The sequence below is a fragment of the Akebia trifoliata genome, chromosome 6 (genome assembly GCF_017979445.1).
Source record: "Akebia trifoliata isolate Shusen 1 chromosome 6, ASM1797944v1, whole genome shotgun sequence".
Lineage (NCBI taxonomy): Eukaryota > Viridiplantae > Streptophyta > Magnoliopsida > Ranunculales > Lardizabalaceae > Akebia > Akebia trifoliata.
The window spans coordinates 4,909,245-4,929,660 of record NC_141380.1 but is presented as its reverse complement, the minus strand read 5'-3'; the positions used below and the strand labels follow the sequence as shown (position 1 = coordinate 4,929,660).

General features: G+C 33.7%; 2 protein-coding genes across 3 annotated transcripts; one reads left to right on the top strand and one right to left on the bottom strand.

Moving 5' to 3' along the window:
* Nucleotides 1-4,240: 4,240 nt before the first annotated feature.
* LOC147399795 (BTB/POZ domain-containing protein At5g03250-like) lies at nt 4,241-8,158 on the top strand. The gene is made up of 4 exons (XM_086446552.1): nt 4,241-4,410; nt 5,376-5,445; nt 5,552-6,763; nt 7,700-8,158. The coding sequence occupies exons 1-4, from the start codon at nt 4,352-4,354 to the stop codon at nt 8,156-8,158; spliced, it is 1,800 nt and encodes a 599-aa protein (XP_086302678.1). The 5' UTR covers nt 4,241-4,351.
* Nucleotides 5,064-10,569, bottom strand: LOC147399794 (uncharacterized). Of its 2 annotated transcripts, XM_086445291.1 has the most exons (3): nt 9,427-10,569; nt 7,679-7,964; nt 5,064-6,757 (listed from the first exon to the last, which is right to left on the bottom strand). In XM_086445291.1, the coding sequence occupies exon 1, from the start codon at nt 10,495-10,497 to the stop codon at nt 9,577-9,579; it is 921 nt and encodes a 306-aa protein (XP_086301417.1). In that variant the 5' UTR covers nt 10,498-10,569; the 3' UTR covers nt 5,064-6,757; nt 7,679-7,964; nt 9,427-9,576. The 2 variants fall into 2 exon arrangements, with proteins under 2 accessions (XP_086301417.1, XP_086301415.1); XM_086445289.1 differs by having other exon boundaries at nt 5,064-7,964.
* Nucleotides 10,570-20,416: the final 9,847 nt, after the last annotated feature.

Sequence of the window (20,416 nt, the reverse complement as noted above, 5' to 3'; positions counted from 1 at the left end):
AATTTCATGTGGAGGTCTTAAGGAGTTAGGGTGTGTATGATTGCAAAGAAACATTTGTAAAAAATTAATTTGATTGGAAAATGATTATGAGAAAATGTTTGTCTGTGTTTGATTGCACAAAGGAAAATGTTGAAAGGAGAGTTGATTTTTAGTCTTGGGGGTGGGGTCGTGGGGGTAATAGTGAGAGAATTACATTACAAAATTAATTAGGGTGAATTACCATTTCATGAGTTCAAAATGAGCTATTAACGATTCTGGTTAACTATTCATTTTAATTACCAAAACGATAATGAATTCGTTTTAAAGTGACTATTTCCATTTAGCCACTTTAAACTCACGTAATAGTCATTTTAAAAACCTTCGAATTCATTATCGTTCATGTTTTGGTAATTAAAATGAACAATGAGTCAGAATCATAAATTCGTCAAAAGTTGATCACTTTTTCATAAATATCTCAATTAATTATGTCTTGATGAGAGAATTATTTCTATGGAACCAATGACATTGGGTTAAAAAAATTATTCTATTGGGAAGAAAAAAAAACTTCTCCAAGTGAATGATTTTTCTATGAAAATGCATTATCATACATGTGCAACTAATATCATTTAAAAAAAAAAAATTAAATGGAATAGCTAGGTTGTATCTCGAACAATACATGCCATATCAATTGGGTCTAAGCTTAAAATGAAACATCCGATGAAGTTTAATTGGTTTTGGATCTAAGAAATTTATTATCAAATTGGTACCAATCCAATCCAAATATGACTATTGATATATCTTGGAAAGGGTATTCGAGGTTCCAATTGTAACTTGAAAAATATTTGTTTGTGTTAATGGAGATTTGGTGACAATAAGAAATAAGAGTCATGATGAATGCACGTGGTTTTGATACGCGACTAACATGGCAATGACACAGAATCATGGATCTTTTTCATCGGGATACATGAAAAAAAATGTGCAATTTTGTGCCTTTACTGTGTTAGTTGCATACCCAATCACATATCAAAATCGTGGGCATTCATCATTATTCAAGAAATAATGCCAACATTAATGATGATTCACATGCGTGCCTTGCTTGTACATTAAGAAAGTATAGCACATTTATGCCTAAATTAGGGTCACGACTCACGACCTAGTAGTCATGACTCATCCAATGCGCACAATAACCGATTGCAAATATGTCAACCAAAGTTATGGGTTTCAAGCCCTAGACAGGGTTGATCGCGTAATGCATTTGAGGTGGATGAAAAGGTGACAAGTGTACGCGACTTTTGAGAAATTGTTTATATAACATCAATTGTCGTGATTTTGATTTGATTTTTCAATATTTCCTTGGCGAAGGGTTAGATGGATGTTTAAATTTGATTTTTATTATTATTGAAGTAATGATTACGGATATTTTAACGTGGAACTCTAGTATTATATTTAGAAAGAGTCTTGATAAGATGATTCATCAGGTGGCATACTTAAATGACTCCAAATGAACAAATTTAAAATCGTAGATTTATACGTCTTTACCTTAGGATAAATTTTATTTTTATGGGCAAGTGCTATCGTGTAGACATACAAATCTACGATACCCAAACTTGTCATGTCATGGAGTCATTTGAGTATGCCACTCGATGAGTTATATTATCACGACTCTTTGAATAATGCTGAAGTGACTTCAAGATTGTATCTTACATCCCACTTCTTGACTTGAAAGTGTTTAGGAATGATAGGTGTTCTTCATTGAGATATGAGTGAAAAGGAATCTATCGTTCCCATGCACTTTCACATTAGGATGTGCAATATGAAGTACAATTTTGAAGTTACTCCAACATAATTCTTATATTTTTTGCTATTCTCATTTTTGTTAAAAAAATTTATTGAATACTTAAATGATGAATCTTACTTAGAATCGTGCCGAAGTGACATTAAAAATGAAATTGATTTATACATTATTTACGTGAAGGTGTGCACAGAACCATAGATGCTTTTCACTTGTATCTCGATGAAAAAACATCCATGACTCTGTACGCATATCCACATCAGCAATGTGTGAATCAATGTCATTTTAATGTCACTTCAACCCATGGTTTTAAAACTCAATTTCGCGTCTCGTCTCGTCCATGCTTGATACTAAGTCATCTCAGATGAATTTTTCAATACGTTTCAGACGTCTCATCCAAAATTTTCAAAAATGAACGTGAGGTATTAAATCTTATTTTAAAAATTGACTTGTGCGTCGATCCGTTTTGTTCATGCCTGATACTAAGACGACTTAGACGATACGTCTCGGTCTCAAACGAAATTTGAAACCATGCTTCAGCCTATTCCCTCTACTTAAAACCATATTATTCGTGTATTCTATTTTTTGATGTATTTGGAATTGCTAATTATAAAGAGTCATGATAATATGACGCACCAGGTGGCATACTCAAATGACTCCATGACGTTACAAGTTTGAGTATAGTAGATCTGAACACCTTGAGATACATAATTGCACTTTCCCATAAAAAGTGTATTCCGAGAGAATTGTGTATCCCGAGGCACACAAATCTATGATTCCCGAACTTGTCCACGTCATGGAGTCATTTTAGTATGCCACCTGGCTAGTCATATCAGGATTCAATTATAAATGCAACTTAAGTAGGTCCATTTTGGGCGTAACAGTCTAATTGGGGCCTTTGGATCCAACTTGGAATGGTTTTTCTTCAGATTGGCTCAAGTAATTGTTTTAGGATTCAAATTAAAGTCGATTTAGGTCCAGACTCCAGATTGAGGCATGTTGGCTATGTGTGTGTGTGTGTGTTTTTCAAGCTCAGATTGGTATGATAGAAAGAGCATTCAGTCCAACCCCAACTTGATTTCAGTTGGGCTCAGTAATCTTACTTTAGCCAACCCAAGTTTCAGGAACTCCTTTCCGAGCACATTTGGCCCATGTTTGGCCCATCCAAGAAGCACCCCACTAAAGCTCTTGTTCACATATTACCATGGTATCTATTAATAAATGTTTTATTTCATTATGAAATGAAATATTTAATTTAGAATTAAAAAGCTAGTATTATAATCAAATTAATGTTTTAGGATTACCGATGAGACAAAAGAGTCATATAGTTATTGTAGGTATGGTTTAGAGTATTGATTCATTTCGGCCGAAAAGTTTCAATTTTTCAAGTTTCTGATATGAAACACTTGTGAAAACAAAACAATCTACAAAACATTTATTTTTCTGTTAAAAACTTTCAATTTCTAAGAGATCCATGAAAAAGGAAGTTGAGAAATACAAATCTGAGAGAGTGGGAGAGAGAAGAAAGAAATGTGATCACTTTGTCACCATCACCATGGTTCGAGGTTGGTTACTCGATTTTCTTCTTCTTCCTCCTCTATCTTTTCTGGTTTTTATTTTTTACATATAGATCTGTTTTTATCGAATAAATTGCTCTTGACCACGGTCAGCTATCAAAGACTCTTGGATTTTTTGGAGACCCCCTTCACTTTTAGGTAATATTCAAGAAGCCCATTTATTTTCAAGCTAATTTATACGTAACATGTGATAAACCCCTATATTTTTAAACTGAAGATATGTCCCTTGACCTGGGTATCTTCTAAAAGACCCATTTTAATGTTTCAGATGTATCATTTGTTTCGATATGTTTAGTAAATGTTTTGGTATCGTTTCGGTATTTAAAAAATCTGAAAACGACATTTTAAACCTTGATTATAAGGACCGATGGTTTTTACCCTTTAATCATGCACACTTCTAGATCAATCCTTGACTCCAATTTTTTTTTTTTTTTTACTATGTTATTTTAAGTAAAATTTCTTTATCATCTACAAAATTATCAAGTAATACCAATTTAAGTAATTTATTATGGCATCTTTTTCTGTTATCTTGTAAAATCAAAATTATTTTATTTTTCCCCTCCCTCACCCCACCCAATATGAATTTGTACTCTAAAGATTGTCGAGCTTGAAGATGATACATTTTTGTGGAAAATCAAAATTTTTGGCGATTGGTGGAAGATGGGATTTTCTGAGTCATTTTTTATTAGTCTCTCATAGAAGACCATGGCCAAGGAGGCATGACCAACTGTTTGAAAACAGAGGATTCGTGTAACTTAAACCTCAAACCCAAACAGCCCTTCTCTTCTCCTAATAACAGAAACTGATTTTTCTCCTCTGTCACCCTTTAGACTCGGACCCCATTTCTCTCTCTTCTGTTCCTACCCTCACATTTCTCTAAGTAAAACAGAACAAAAGGAGGAAGAAAAAAAAAAAAAAATCTCACTTCTTCTTCAGTTCTTCTGAGATTTCTCTATGTTTACAGAAGTTCTGAGGTTGCACTAATCAGCCAGACCATTAATACATGGCATGCATGAAACTGGGCTCCAAATCTGAATCCTTTCAACGTGAAGGCCAAACCTGGTACCCATTTCTTTATTTCTTATAAGTTTTTTTTTTTTTTTTTTGTGGAAATCCAAAACTTGGGTATTATATAATGTACAAGTTTAACTCATTTGGTGATGTATGTGTATCTGTATGTATGTATGTATGGATGTCAACCATTCGCATGTGAGGTAATGGGTTCAATTCTGGCTTACCCATTTGATTAATTCATATATAGAGAGAGTTTGCTAGATTGATCTCTATGAACAAAATCAAAATTCTTTGATTTGCCCAACTACTTAATTCTTAAATGCTGGAATTGAATTATTGATGTATGTGTTATACATTGGTATGCCTTTTGTTGAACTTGTTTTCTGCTCTTGATTCTGACTATTTTCAAGATTGTTAAAAGTTTGATAAATTAAAGGTTTTTCTAAGTACCCATTTGAATATTATTAGTATTAGATTGGGTTTTGAAGTACACTATTGTAGAATGTAATAGAAACTAATCTGAGTTTCAATTCTATTTTCTGGAATTTGGATTAGATATTATCCCCCATTAGCTAATATCAAGGCCACACCGTTGCATGAACTTGGGTCTGAATCATGTAATAGCCCAACCCATCATAGAAAAAGAATAATATTTCATCAGTATCTGAGAACAATCATGAGGTTATGAAACAAAGAACAAGTGAAGATCGCCAAACAGTAAATTGCATAAGAACAAGGGGGGAGACACTATTAATTTCGGTGGTGGTGGAAACAAAATGTGGTATTAATCCGATATAATCGATATGCTTTATACTTAAAATCTACTTAGATAGAAATTGTGAATTGGTTGGGTTAGATTACATCTCGTATAATCCAATTCATCGATATCAACCCAAACCCAAATAACGACAAATACTTCATAAACTTGCTTCACATAGAATTTGTTTTATTTCTATAACAGCAATCCCTCTCTTGTTTTTGTATGAATAGAACCTTAACAAATTCTTTTTCAGGACTTGCGCAACTGGGCTTCTGAGTGATGTTGTTGTTGAAGTTGGAGAAATGTCCTTCCATCTTCACAAGGTGTGTTCTTTTTATAACATAATTTTGGTATCTATGCACTTGTGTATACAAATGTACAAGCTAGCATACTTGGATATCTAACAGTATTCCTTTGTGTTTCTCACAGTTTCCATTGCTTTCCCGAAGCGGGGTATTAGAAAAGCTAATTGAAGAGTTCTCAAGTGAAGATCAACCGGACTGTGTTTTGCAACTTCATGACATACCCGGCGGAGCGAAGTCTTTCGAGCTCGTAGCCAAGTTCTGTTACGGTGTTAAAATAGAACTCACTGCCCTTAATGTAGTCAGACTTAGATGTGCTGCGGAGCACCTTCAAATGAACGAAGCCCACGGGGAGGGAAATCTCATCAAGCAAACTGAGGATTTTCTCAATGAAGTTTTTAGCAATTGGGCTGACTCGATAAAAGCTCTCGAAGCATGCGAGGAGGTTCTCTCGCATGCCGAAGAGGTTCACATTGTCTCAAGATGCATCAATTCCTTGGCAATGAAAACATGTGCCGATCCAAGCTTATTTGGATGGCCCGTGGCAGGACAGAGTCAGGGGGGTGTCGTCTTGTGGAATGGAATATGTACAGAAACTAAGCAGCGATGTGTTAGCGAGGATTGGTGGTATGAAGAGGTGTCTTTTCTTAGTTTGCCTTTGTACAAGAGATTGATCCTAGCCGTCGAATCAAGAGGAATGAAGCCCGAGAACATTGCTGGCTCCCTCATGTTTTACGCGAAAAGATATGTACCGGGACTGAGTAGGCAGTCAAGCTTCAAGGAGAACATGAACTGTGTTAACTCTAGCTCTAATATTTCTACCCCATCCGAGGGAGATCAGCGGCTTCTCCTTGAAGAGATTGTGGGTTTATTACCCAATAAGAAGGGAGTCACCTTGACACAATTCCTTCTCAGATTGCTCCACACGGCAATGGTGTTACATGCGAGCCCATCATGTAGAGAAAACTTGGAGAAAAGGGTTGGAGCTCAGTTGGATCAAGCCGCGTTGGAAGATCTTCTCATACCGAATATGGGATTTACGGTGGAAACCCTTTATGATATTGATTGTATTCAGCGGATTCTTGATCACTTCATGTCAATTGAACAGGCTGCAGTTGGGTCTCCTCCTTGCATAATTGATGAGGCGCAGTTGATGGATGGGTCCCCACCACTCACCCCAATAACAATGGTTGCGAAGTTAGTGGATGGGTACCTTGCAGAGGTTGCTCCCGATGTTAACTTGAAACTCCCAAAGTTTCAGTCACTTGCAGCTGTCATTCCCGACTATGCTAGGCCTCTCGATGATGGCATCTACCGTGCAATCGACATATACCTAAAGGTAACATATTTGTTACATGTGCTTCCTTAGCATGTGTGCATACATTCACATAATTGAGACATATTGTGCCACACATTGCATACAGATGGGCATACAAGACATGGGTTCTAGTTTCGACATTTACATATGCACATCATGTTATTATGTAAATTTTGTAGTGTTGGGTGCCTTATGTTTATGTTTTCATAAAAAAAATTAGGCATCTAAATCTCATAGATTCTTCCACTTAGCACTCCGATGCATGCATGAATGGCATGGGCAAAACACATAAGTAGATAATGTAGAATTGTAGCCGGCATGCATAGTTACAAAAATCTCCCATTAAAAAAAAATCACAGATTATTCTTATTTTTTGTATTTTTAAGTGTTATTTTATCATTTAATATATGAAATGCATTTTTTTATATTTTAATTTATCCGATGTTTTCCCAACTTTTGCGGACTTTTTCCGAAGCTTTCTTTTGCTGAATTATTCTTGAACCCCGATTTTGTCACCATGACATGTACCTTCAACACAGACGTGCGTCAATATTGGGAACAAAAACAAGGTTTCCAATGTGTAAACTTTGATGGGCTTGATATGTTACATGTCCATACCATTATAAGCATAGTCACCAAGTCAGGTTTCGGGAAGTTGGCAAGGGGAAAATTCACAAAATTCAGAAAAAGCGGAAGAAAAAAAATCAGGCTAGGATTAGGTCCGTTGAAGTTCCTACCGAGTGACGTTCTTCTACTATATCATCAAATTCCATATTAAACTACAATAATAAATCACCAAATCTCATACTAATATCATCCATACATCCACACAAAGGTAATCACAATTCCACACCACATTCAAGGTTTATATTGCTCAAAAAAAACAAAAAAAAAATTGATATTCATGGACCTCGTCTTTAAGTTTGGTTAACTGACCACCTATTTCTCGACTTCCAGGCACATCCATGGCTCACAGACTTGGAAAGAGAGCAGCTTTGCAGGCTCATGAACTGCCAGAAACTCTCTTTAGAAGCTTGCACCCATGCCGCCCAAAATGAGAGGCTTCCACTTCGAGTCGTCGTTCAAGTCCTATTCTTTGAACAACTTCGGCTCCGCACATCCATCGCTGGTTGGTTCTTTGTCTCAGACAACCTTGAGAACCCACAATGCCAAAATCGAAACCTTGTACTCCCCATGAGCAATGGGTCCACCCAAGCTGACCCTACAAATGAGAGAATAGATAATCAATTCACGGGCATCGATGACATGAGAGAACGGGTGTCCGAGCTTGAGAAAAATTGTTTTAGTATGAAAGAAAAACTTGAAAAACTGGAGAAGACGAAGAGTAATTGGAATATCTTCTCAAAATTCGGGTTCAAAAAATCAGAAGCCAGAAATTCTAATGCGTCGAAGTGAGTTGGCTTATTGAATTTCCATAGCTTAGACTAACAAAATAACATTAGTTTTATGTAGTTGATTATGTTTTTTGCTACCTTTTAAGAGCTAGTTGTGATTCTTTTGTTTGTGGATTAGTTAAAAGGTTGGAATCACTGTAATTTCTTAGGCTCGTAAGGCAAGATTGTAAGTTGATTCATTTGTAGTTGATTGTTCTTTTTCATTTGCAAATATCCATAATTAATTTTTTGTGAATTAATGAAGTCGAACGACCTAGATTCCCGTAAAGTTGTGTAGTGAATTCTCATCAACCCAAAACACCCTTTGTTCCTGCTCATCAGAATCTTTTCTTAGATATTTATGTATTATATACATTGTTAATTAGAGATACATAGGAAATGAACCATTGGTTCTAAGCCATCTCTGCCGATGAGGCAACACTTTGAAATTCTAAGTGCTTTATTTATTTATTTATTTTTAAATTTATGTATCAAAATCTCGATGAAACATTGTTTATATATATATATATATATATATCCAAGTGAGGATTCATTCGGGAAGAAACCCATTTGACATTTCTTGATCTTCAAAGAATTCTCAACATGAAAACATAGAGACAAAGGATTGATCTTTGAATATGAAAAAGAAACATTTCCAAAGTTTACATTCAAAATGACATCCTTCTTGTAGGGTCCATCTTATCAAGAGCAACGAAGTGATGATTGTGATTGACATGTAATCAAGATCTTTGAAAACCCAAATAAAGATTAACAAAATGATAATGTGGTATTCATTCATATCATGCTTTTAAATCACATCCGAGACTAAGACGACTCATCCAATACGTCTTGGTATCGTCCACCAACAAGATGGATAGACAAGTTCAACTTATCAGATGAGATTTAAAATCATAGGTAATTTTTCTAATTATTGAACGAGACAACTCAAACATATCGGAAAACTCATCCAAGACAAATTTATCTCGTTCATGAATGAGATGAAACGTCAAAACGAGTTAACCATGACTCATAAAAATCTCGGAATGCATTAGTACCGGTATGATTACATCAATCACATGTGAATTAAATCAATTGGTGATTAGATGATCATGATCTTGATCTTGATCTTGATCTTGGGAGCCTAACTTTTTATATAACGAAACCATATATGTTTATACACAAGTGAACCACCATACACAACTACGTGTTATTGCAAGAATCTACCAAATGTCTAATCATCATTGGGTGGCTTCCAGACCACCAAATTAGAAAACTATCCATGCTTCTCACCTTAAGATGTCTCTTGCAAATATCGAACTCCAAGAGGGGTAATTTGTGTAATTGGGATGGTTAATTTGGGCATTTCCTAGTTTGTCCTCCAGGAGTTTACTCTTCTTCACTTCTAGCCGAACCACTCTAAGTCCAAGCCAGCTCCTTAGTCTACGAGCCACGTTTGCAATCAGCACGACCGGCTATAGATCCTGAGCCACCATCACTGCTGTCAATATTATGATGAGAAAAATTTAACAGAGCCCGGGAGCCACGCATCTTGTAAGCAGCTCGATCGTAAGCCATTGCAGCCTCCTCAGCCGTATTGAATGTTCCAAGCCACACTCTTGCTCCATGACGCGCCGAGTCACGAATCTCAGCCGCGAATTTCCCCCATGGACGTTCCCTTACACCTCGATAGTGCGGTCCAGTTTTTCCCTTCTTCGTTGTTGCTATTACGGTGGGTGTCAGGCATACCGGTTCTGGCTTCTTCTTCGGCTTAGGCTTCATTTGAGCCGCATAAGCCGACGAAGAGACAGAAGGAGCCGTCGGTGTATTCGGCTGCCACCCTTTCAACGTGGCTTCTTTCAATACTCCGTACAACACCATGTCCATTGAATCGTTTTCATTTAACGGTAGTTTCCCCCAACTGCCTGAAAAGCAGGGACTCGAAAAGCCGTTAAATTTAACTGTCGTTCCAGAAAAATCTAACGGCGTGACCTGGTTGCCGTTATGATACTGCTGATGATAATAGGCTGGAACCGGTAAATCCGACGGTGGAGGACGGCTCTTATTAGCCACGGGATTGTCCACATCAGCACTAATCTCGAGACATTCCCCTTTAGCAGCCCAATCAAAGGTTAAGGCGCTTTGAACGAATTTCTCTTCATCGTGGCCGTTAGATTCTACTTCGATAGAAGAATCTAAACCGTCGGTTTTTCTACGCTTGAACGCAAGAGAGGAATCAGGAGAGTTGCAGTCTGTCAAAGATGAATAAGAGGGAGATTCGGGGATGAGATCGGACGGCTGTATGGCTCCGTCAGATGATCCTTCTAAGAGGTAGGAGCATATTTGATCGAACGACACTTCCATATTTGACGGAAAAAATAACGGAGACTACTAAACGAAGAGGAAGGTTGCTCTTTCTTCCGTTCCGTATTGGGTGCAAGAGAGTTATTTATAGGAAGAAAAATGGGTGATTTAGAAATAGGGCTCATGTTTTGTTGAATATTTTAGGATACATCCATGTGTTTTCAAACTGATTACATTAGTCCCTTGACCTTGGTCTTTTCTTAGTGATTTATAAAAAATGACCTAAATACCCTTATCTTTAACTTTTAACTAAACACTCATCATTTCTTGAAGAAGAATATTAAAGAGACTTGAAATAATACTCGAAGTAGCATTAAGACTTGAAATACTTGACCGGTTCTTTACATACACAATGCTACTTCAAGTCATTGAAGTAGGGCTCTTTTTCAAAACTAGTCATTTCAAGCTCTTCATCCTTCTTTGTAAATTACTTTTGATCCATGCAATCTTATTTTCAATTCATTGTATACCATTTCGCTTTAAATCTTGATTTTTCTACAAAAATTTTCATATTTACATAAATGCCCTCATCCTTTTTTTTTTTTCTTCTCACATCAATGTCTACAAGGTTCTTACTCTTTGTTCATCATTTTTCGACTTTACCTTGAATAAAATCTTTACTGATAGAAAAAAAAAGGGAGAATGATTGTAAAGGCCTATTTTTCTATAAAAAAAAATTCATTATTATCTTCTACTTTTCTAAAAATTCTATATTATTTTTAAGACTTTAAGATTAGATAAAATCTTAAAATCAAAGGTGTGAGTAAAAGATTTTACACTAGTGATAAAATGATATTGGATTCATCGTGATTTTTACATTTTTGACGTGGAGGTGCATATATAATTTTAGATGTATTTACTCGTATCATAAGGAAACAACATCTAACGTTAAAATTGTAAAATTCATAATGTCACCCTAACACGACTCAAGATTTATCCAAGTGGTTGAAAATAGCGATTGTGGAAAGAAATACAAAGGTTTCTGATTTAAGGTTGAAGATGAGGATATTTAATCGTTTTAATTAGTCAATAAGAGCAAGGTCAAGAGAAGCATGTCAACAATTTGAAAAGCCAGGGACTTATCTCTAATATTCACTCAAACGTGGAGACCTATGCCCAAATCACCATAAAAGAATAACAATTGCCCTCTTCGATCGTGACGGAGAAATGACGCCGTTATTGCTTTTATGAACCCATCTGGATAATCATGATATTTATAATTTCCTATATTAAAATATTTAATAGAAAAGATTTCATTTGGATAGAGAAAACGGACGAACAACACGAAATTACCGTTATACCCATAAAAGGACAAAATAGTCTTAAACCTTGCTAGGTGAATTATTGAGGACTTTTTTGGAATCTCAGATACGTTACACCGACAACAAAATATATGACGTCATGCCTTGCTGGGATATAATTGAAAGATGACGTCATTGTATTGGGCCCGGAGGCCCTGGACTACGTTTAGAAAACGGAATTTATACGGTTCAGAAGCTCTTGGACATTGACTCGAAGTCTTGAGTGTGGTGGTGGTCAAGTTATCCATGACTTTGATAAAGACTTCTGGTCCAGTCAAGCGTTTGATGAAGAAATCCTAAATTGTTTGTTTTTTTTTTTTTTTACCCAATTTCCTTTACATGAATTTCATTTTGGCTCCGTCCTAGGATTTGCTTATTAAAAATGAGAAAAAATGTTATAAAATAATTTTATTTAATAAAATAGATTTATGTAAGAAGGATTATATAGTATGAGAGCAACTCCAACTCACGTCTCTAAAATTTGACTCCAAATTGACATCTTTATCTGAATTTAGAGAATATGTTTTCCTTCGAATTAATTTAAATTCTAACTAGTCCTCCCTATAAATCATTATTTATTCTTTAAATCTAGAATTAAATTAAAAAAATTAAAAATAATAAGTAGTGGACAAAAATTATATTTAAAATATGATTAATAAAAAGATGGAAGTCAAAATGGCATTTTTGTTATAAAAAAAAAATGAGTATTTAAAAATAATGAATAATAATTTAAAGATGGGCTCTAAAATTTTTTAACGTCTCTAAATTTAGAGTCGTGAATAGTTATTTAAAAGGGTTGTTAGAGATTTAGAACCTGGTTGGAACTAAGCTAAGTTTAGACGTCTCTATCTCTAAATTTAGAGACCGATTGGAGCCATTGTAATAAAAAAAAAAGATGACTTTTTGAAGAAAAAAAAAAGTGCGTATTACATCTTTGACGATTAAAAAACGTGACTTTTTCATTTGCGATTAAAAAAAAAATGCCGTTTTATTATCATTTTTTTTTTCGCAAGGAAAAAAATTAAACACTTTCTTGTTCATTTTTCAATGTGGGATTTGATACATAATAGATTTTGGTGATTTATAAATTTTAAAATATGAGATTTAATAATAATAACTTGATTTTATGAGTTTTCATTACATATGTATTTTTCGTAACTTTTAATATATCTTTTTATCTTTTATTTTTATCATTTTTTCCCGTTTTCAATGTTTTTCCAAAGTTTTTCATTGTCGATTTGAACATGTACTCCAATTTTGTGACTATAGCTGAAGCTAATCTGATGAGACCTTAAATTTGGTTATACTTTTTTTTTAAATAAAATTATTCACAAATTTTAATTTATGTTAATTTTTACTATGGTGGTGGGTAAAAGGATAAAATAGTTGAGACTGAATTAACTTGGATTCGAGAAATGGATTAATACGTGTCACTCTGAACTCGAGCTTTCCCTAAGCTTGCCTAGTTTGTAAAATTTCTACTTTGCTATTAGTTGCAATCATCATCAATGTAATTGAACAACGATTGAATTATTCATAGAAAAGAAAATATGAAAAATACTATTTTTTAGTTGAACATGATTTTTGACATAACGTGAATATACAACAAAATAGAATGGAAGAAAAGATCAGTTACGTGGTACCAAAATCTTTACGATAAGGATTTTTGTTGTCTTTATTGTAATAATTAATAAAGCAATTAATGTATTGAGTTCCTTGGATCACTTGATCTCTTAACAAGTTTTTTTATGTTAAACTACGTAGATTTTTGTCATTTAACCATTTTGTTTAAGTTTTGGCGACTTATTCATCTTTACTAATATAATAAGAGAAAGTGGTTCCACACTAAAATTTGAGTTGGCATAAATGCCCCCAACTTAACATTTAAACTAAATATAAGCAAGGTCATTTTGGTCAAAGACAAATAAATTTGCAATTCCTCATTCTTAAAATCACGCTGATTAATTTTTAAAATTAGAAAACTATCGTTTTTACTATGTAATTTTCAAAATTATCATTTTAACTAATATTTTAAATTACAACTAAGCCCTTTAGAGATGTGTGTGTTTGCATGTGCCCCCTTCTAGTAATTATAACGATAGAAGGCAAAGTTGAAGGGGTTCAACACCAAATTTTGAGTGGTCATGTATGCCCCCATTTTTATAATTGAACTTCATATAATTAGGGTTATTTTGGTCAAAAATCACACTACAAAAAAAAACATGATTTAGAGGCCAAATATTTTGACATTTTTTTTAAAAAATAGCATTTTAATTAAAAAAAATGTTTTATAGGACTTTTCTAAAAAAATGCCCATAAATCTCGATTCCCATATATTTTTTAACAAAACTTAAAGGATTTCTATACAGATGATTTGTTAAATGTCAATTTCCAAAAAAAACCAAATCCATAAAATCTTGGTTCTCATATTACGTTTCACAAAACCTGGTTTTTTTAAGGCGATTTAATAAATGCCGATTTCCAAAACAAATTTCTCCTCCAAGTCTTGGTTCCCATATCTTTGTTTCAAAAAACCTTAAGGGTTTCTTTACAGGCGATTTGATAAACGCCGATTTTCCAAAAAAAAAAATGCCAAAATCTTGGTACCCATATATCTTTGATTCAAAAAACCTTATGGGTTTCATTACAAGCGATTTCATAAATACTAATTTTCGAAAAAAAAAAATTTCTCAAATCTTTAGGTTTTCTCTACTAATGATTTGAGAAAACAACGATACATAGTCAATGGGGCGATTTAAATTCCGAAAAGGTTGGGGCGATTTCTATAGCTGCCAAAGGGAGAACAAATTGTTGAGATTTTTGTGGGTTTAACCCTTCAAATTCGTTCATTCCCGCGCAGCCAAAGGTCGTTTCTCTAAAAAAATATAGCCACCAAAATTTCTCTCCAAAGTTTGAGCTAGGGTTTGTCTCCAAATCTAAAGTTTTGGATGAAGTTTTGGTTGAAGGTCAGTCTCTTACTCTCTCTCTCTCGTTAGAAACTTGAATTTAGCTCTCTCTTTTATGTATTTGTTGTTCGTTGTTATAATTTGGGATTTTCTCGATTACTTGTTTGTTATTAGTTGATTTTAATGAAATTTTACATAAGCAAACAACATATATAATATGTTTTATTTATTGTGGATAGTTGAAGGCTTGACTAAATTCAAAGACAAAAATTTTCAAGAATCTTTTTCTTTGAATCTCTTGTAAGTTAGATATATATATATATATATATATATATATATATATATGGGTCCCGTTCGCCACCCTTAGTTTTACACACACTTTAACAAACGCGTTTTGTCTTACATGGGTTAGAAGTTTCGGAATGAGCTGATTTTTGGTGAGGATGATCTCTATGGTGAGGAGATCATCCTCACCAAAAATCAGCTCATTCCAAAACTTCTAACCCCATCAAAATTGATTTACAAAAAATGGACGGTCCACGATTTTTCAACGTGTAAACATGGGGCTAAACATTTCGGAATGGGCTGATTTTTGGGGAGGATGATCTTCTAATCATAGAGATCATCCTCACCAAAAATCAACTCATTCCAAAACTTCTAACCCATGTAGGACAAAAAACGTTTGTTAAAGTGTGTGGTAAAACTTATGGTGCTGAACATTTCCCTATATATATATATATATGGGTCCCTTTCAGCAACAAACATTTTGACAAACATTTTGGCAAAAATTTTCAAAACATGGGTTAGAGGTTTTGGAATGGGCTGATTTTTGGTGAGGATGATCTCTACGGTGAGGAGATCATCCTCATCAAAAATCAGCCCATTCCAAAACTTCTAGCCCCATGTTAACAGGTTGAAAAATTGTGAACCGTCCATTTTTTGTAAACCATTTTTGATGGGTTAGAAGTTTTGGAATGGGCTGATTTTTGGTGATGATGATCTATTCCCTGTAGAGATCATCCTCACCAAAAATCAGCCCATTCCAAAACCTGTAACCCATATTTTCAAAAATGTTTTGCCGAAATGTTTGTTGCTGAACATTTCCCTATATATATATATAGGGAAATGTTCAGCACCCTAAGTTTTACCACACACTTTAACAAACGTTTTTCGTCCTACATGGGTTAGAAGTTTTGGAATGGGCTGATTTTTGGTGAGGATGATCTCTATGATTAGAAGATCATCCTCCCCAAAAATCAGCCCATTCCGAAATGTTTAGCCCCATGTTTACACGTTGAAAAATCGTGGACCGTCCATTTTTTATAAACCATTTTTGATGGGGTTAGAAGTTTTGGAATGAGCTGATTTTTGGTGAGGATGATCTCCTCACCATAGAGATCATCCTCACCAAAAATCAGCCCATTCCAAAACTTCTAACCCATGTAAGACAAAACACGTTTGTTAAAGTGTGTGGTAAAACTTAGGGTGCTGAACGGACCCATATATATATATATGGGAAATGTTCAGCAACAAACATTTTGACAAACATTTTGGCAAAACATTTTTCAAAATATGGGTTAGAGGTTTTGGAATGGGCTGATTTTTGGTGAGGATGATCTCTACGGTGAGGAGATCATCATCACCAAAAATCAGCCCATTCCAAAACCTCTTACCCATCAAAAATGGCTTACAAAAAATGGACGGTCCACGATTTCCCAACTTGTAAACATGGGGCTAGAAGTTTTGGAATGGGCTGATTTTTGATGAGGATGATCTCCTCACCATAGAGATCATCCTCACCAAAAATCAGCCCATTCCAAAACCTCTAACCTATGTTTTGAAAAATGTTTTGCCAAAATGTTTGTTGCTGAAAAGGACCCTATATATATATATATATATATATATATATATAGGGTAGCGATCAAGGGCAAACTTTTTAGCAAACTTTTTGGCAAAACATTTTTCAAAACATAGGTTAGAGGTTTTGGAATGGGCTGATTTTTGGTGAGGATGATCTCTACAGTGAGGAGATCATCCTCACCAAAAATCAGCCCATTCCAAAACTTCTAACCCCATCAAAAACAGTTTACAAAAAATGGACGGTCCACGATTTTTTAGCTTGTAAATATGGGTTAGAAGTTTTGGAATGGGCTGATTTATGGTGAGGATGATCTCCTCACCGTAGAGATCATCCTCACCAAAAATCAGCCCATTCCAAAACCTCTAACTCATGTTTTGAAAAATGTTTTGCCAAAAAGTTGGCCATTGAACGCCCCCCATATATATATATATATATATATATTTGAAGTGAGTATGTCTACAGATCAATTGCTCTTCGTTGTTTATTTGTATAACTTAGTGATAGGGTTGTTTTTGGTTAATAATTAGAAATCTTTTCTTAAACTACTTTTATTTTTCTTGAACTACTTTTCTGTGAGCTAGTAATGGCATCTTATATAAACACTCATAATCTGTTACATAGTGTTGATTTGCCTAATTTTGTTTAATACATTACTAGTTTTTTTAATGATCCATGCTTCAACTCAAATGAAAATAATTTTTTAGTAGATTTTTTTTGTCTTCTTTTATATATACAACTAGGTAATGGTGGTCTTTTCTAATTACCCTTGTGTCTAAATATGGTCAAGCAACATGCAATATAACTATCATTCCTATTATTAAAAAAAAAAAAAAAAAAACTGGAACCATGGATCTTAAGTTTATAAATACGTAATAAAATACTGCAACTATAGTTGCAGTAAACTTGTTTAATTCATTCATTTGTAGTGTTAGATAACCAAGTTATATGTAAGAGAATTTTATTTTTTTTTTTTTAAATTTTAAAATCTGATATCACTAGTTTTATCATATTTCTTTTTATTTATGAAAATATAAGTGCCAACTTTGTTGATTGATTTCGAGATCCAATTTGGTCAATGGATTAACTTGTTTGATTATTGACTCATACTATTTTTTTTTCAATACTAACATTCTAATTAATTTTAAGTGAAAGTGTTCCTTGTCAGCTTTTATTATTATTTTTTTAAACAAGATTAATTTATGTTTAATAACTTGTTCAATATTCTCTTCTTTTTATTTTTTTCATGTAGTGTATATTGGTAATGACATATAGAGGAATTGAAATTATCCAAAAACTTTTAATTGGCTTCTTTGTGCTTCTAATTTTGTAAGAAATCAAAAAATACAACTTGTATTTATGCCTATTATTTCATCGTAGTTCAAGTAAAATGAAATCTGAACACTTAAGTTGAACTCAAGTGTTTTACGTTACTACTACTAGTGATTAACACAAAAGATAAAATTCCTTATCCAAAACATTAGTCTTAGTTCAAATTGAGTCGTGTCTTGAAGTGTAAGTATTATACGCCTCTTAAAACATTAGTTTAAATCATGGTCCATTGTGTTAATGTAAATGGATAAGTGATGTCTATAAGATTGGATCCTAATAGTTCACTTTAGAAATTTTTTTGGAATTTGTAATCATGAGTTGATTTCAAATTTAAGATCAGATAGGCCCCATAGACCTATCTTCAAATTTTGCGAGTAGTTGAAAAATTACTAGAAATAAGAGTGGATTTTTGTCTTAATTCAGATTTTAGAGGATCTTGACAGTATAATAGATAGGAGTTAGATCTGAAAGTCAAGGTATTACAATAATCTATACATTTTTTTAAAATTTTAATATGAATCTATCATATGACGTTGATGCACTAACGCGCCTCCTATTTTTTATTATTTTTAAATGTATGTAATAGGCTCAGTGCTAAATACATTGAGGGAGTAAAATGATTTATTGAGTACGCATTTGAACGTGGAGCAACTATTAATTGGAAGTTGAAGTGTCATTGTCCTAATTGCAACAATGTGTTATATCAAGATAGAGAAAATGCTTTTGATCATATAATTTGAGAGGGGTTTGATAATGATTATACGAGGTGGTTATTTCATGGTGAAGAGTTAGGGTCGTCATCCTCTAAGGGTCATAATGCAAATCAGAATGTTCGAACCGATATGCAAAATGTGGGTGATAGAATATGAAATTTATTAAACGATGTTTTTAGATTTTCACCAGATTGTGATATAAGTACTAATTCGACAAGACTAAATAGTGGGGTAAATGTAGAAGCCAATGGATTCTACAATTTGTTGGGTGATGTAGAAATTGAATTATACTATGGATGCATGAAACACACTAAGTTGTTGTTTATTGTGAGACTATATATTGTTCACTAGGTATCTAACCAAAGTTGAAACAAGGTTCAATCGATCAGTGAAGAATTATGACGATAACATGATGGGAGTTGTAATGCCATTTCATTTGAGTGAACTAGAATGGGAACAAGCACATCATTATGTGTTGTTTAACAACAATAATGTTATATGTTACATTGAATAAGTAACACATTAGAGTGATCATTTAATTTTATATGATTTTATACTATATTTTCGAGTGGTACGATCTCATGTGCATTATTAATGGTACCACATACAACACATGCGATCGCTTCAAATACAAAACCCATGTTCTGGTTCTCATGAACTACATAAGATGCAAAACGGAATGTTCACCAAGTGGTTCAAGAACTATAAAATATCATAGTCATTAGAATAATGCTTTGACCAAATAAATTGGATAACAATTTCTTAATTTTTTTTCCTTGGATTAGGTAGAATTGATATGGAAATCAAATACTGTTGTGTCGGATGAAATTGTAAGCCGAAGCTACGGATCGCAAACCGTTGCGAAGAGGTTTAAGGGATATGTTCAAAACAGATATAGGTTTCGTATCTTAAGTATTGAGAGTGACAAAAAAAAATCAGAATAATGGTGTTATGATAACTGCAGTTACAACAAGTTTTGCAAATATTAGAGATCAGAGACTCATTGTAGGAGATGTCACATATTATGGGCGTCTAATAGATATTATCGAGTTGACTTATTTTTCAAGTCTCAAATTTGTATTTTTTTAAATGCGATTGGGTTGATGTAAGGACAACAGGCAAGGGAATAAAGGTTGATCACTATTGATTCACACTTACAAATTTCAAACGTTTGTTATTTCAAACAGAACAAATTACTAATGAGCCATATGTATTAGCTTCACAACCACAACAACTTTTTTACATGAAAGCTCCTGTTGAAAAAGATTGGCACATTGTTGTCAAAACTAAACCTAGAAACTTATTTGACATGAATGGGGATTATGTAGCTGACGAATGTGAGATTCGACAAAATCAATCATTTAGTTCTTTTCAACATATAAATCTTTTGGAACAAGACAACGATGGTGGTGTAAATTGGGATAGAAATGGTGTACCGGGAATTATCATTAATGCATCTCCTTAATTGTTATCTAGACAATTTTTTCATTCAATTGATTCGTTGATGATACAGTTGAATCTGATTTTGAAGATTCACAAATTTGATGTAAGTCTTATAATGTTAAGTTTTATATTTTACCATTCAAACAACTTGTTAATGGACGTGTTTGTTTAACTATTTTATATTTCTATATTTAACATGTCAAAATATATTTAGTTAATTTATAATATCAACTATTATTTCTTATATTTTTAGTTTTAATAGTTTTAATATTCGTAACAAAAGCAATTGGATCATTCACAACATGTGAGGTCGACGAAAGATCCGGTTAGGTACCTAAAAGAAGACGTGACTCAACTAGGTGTTTG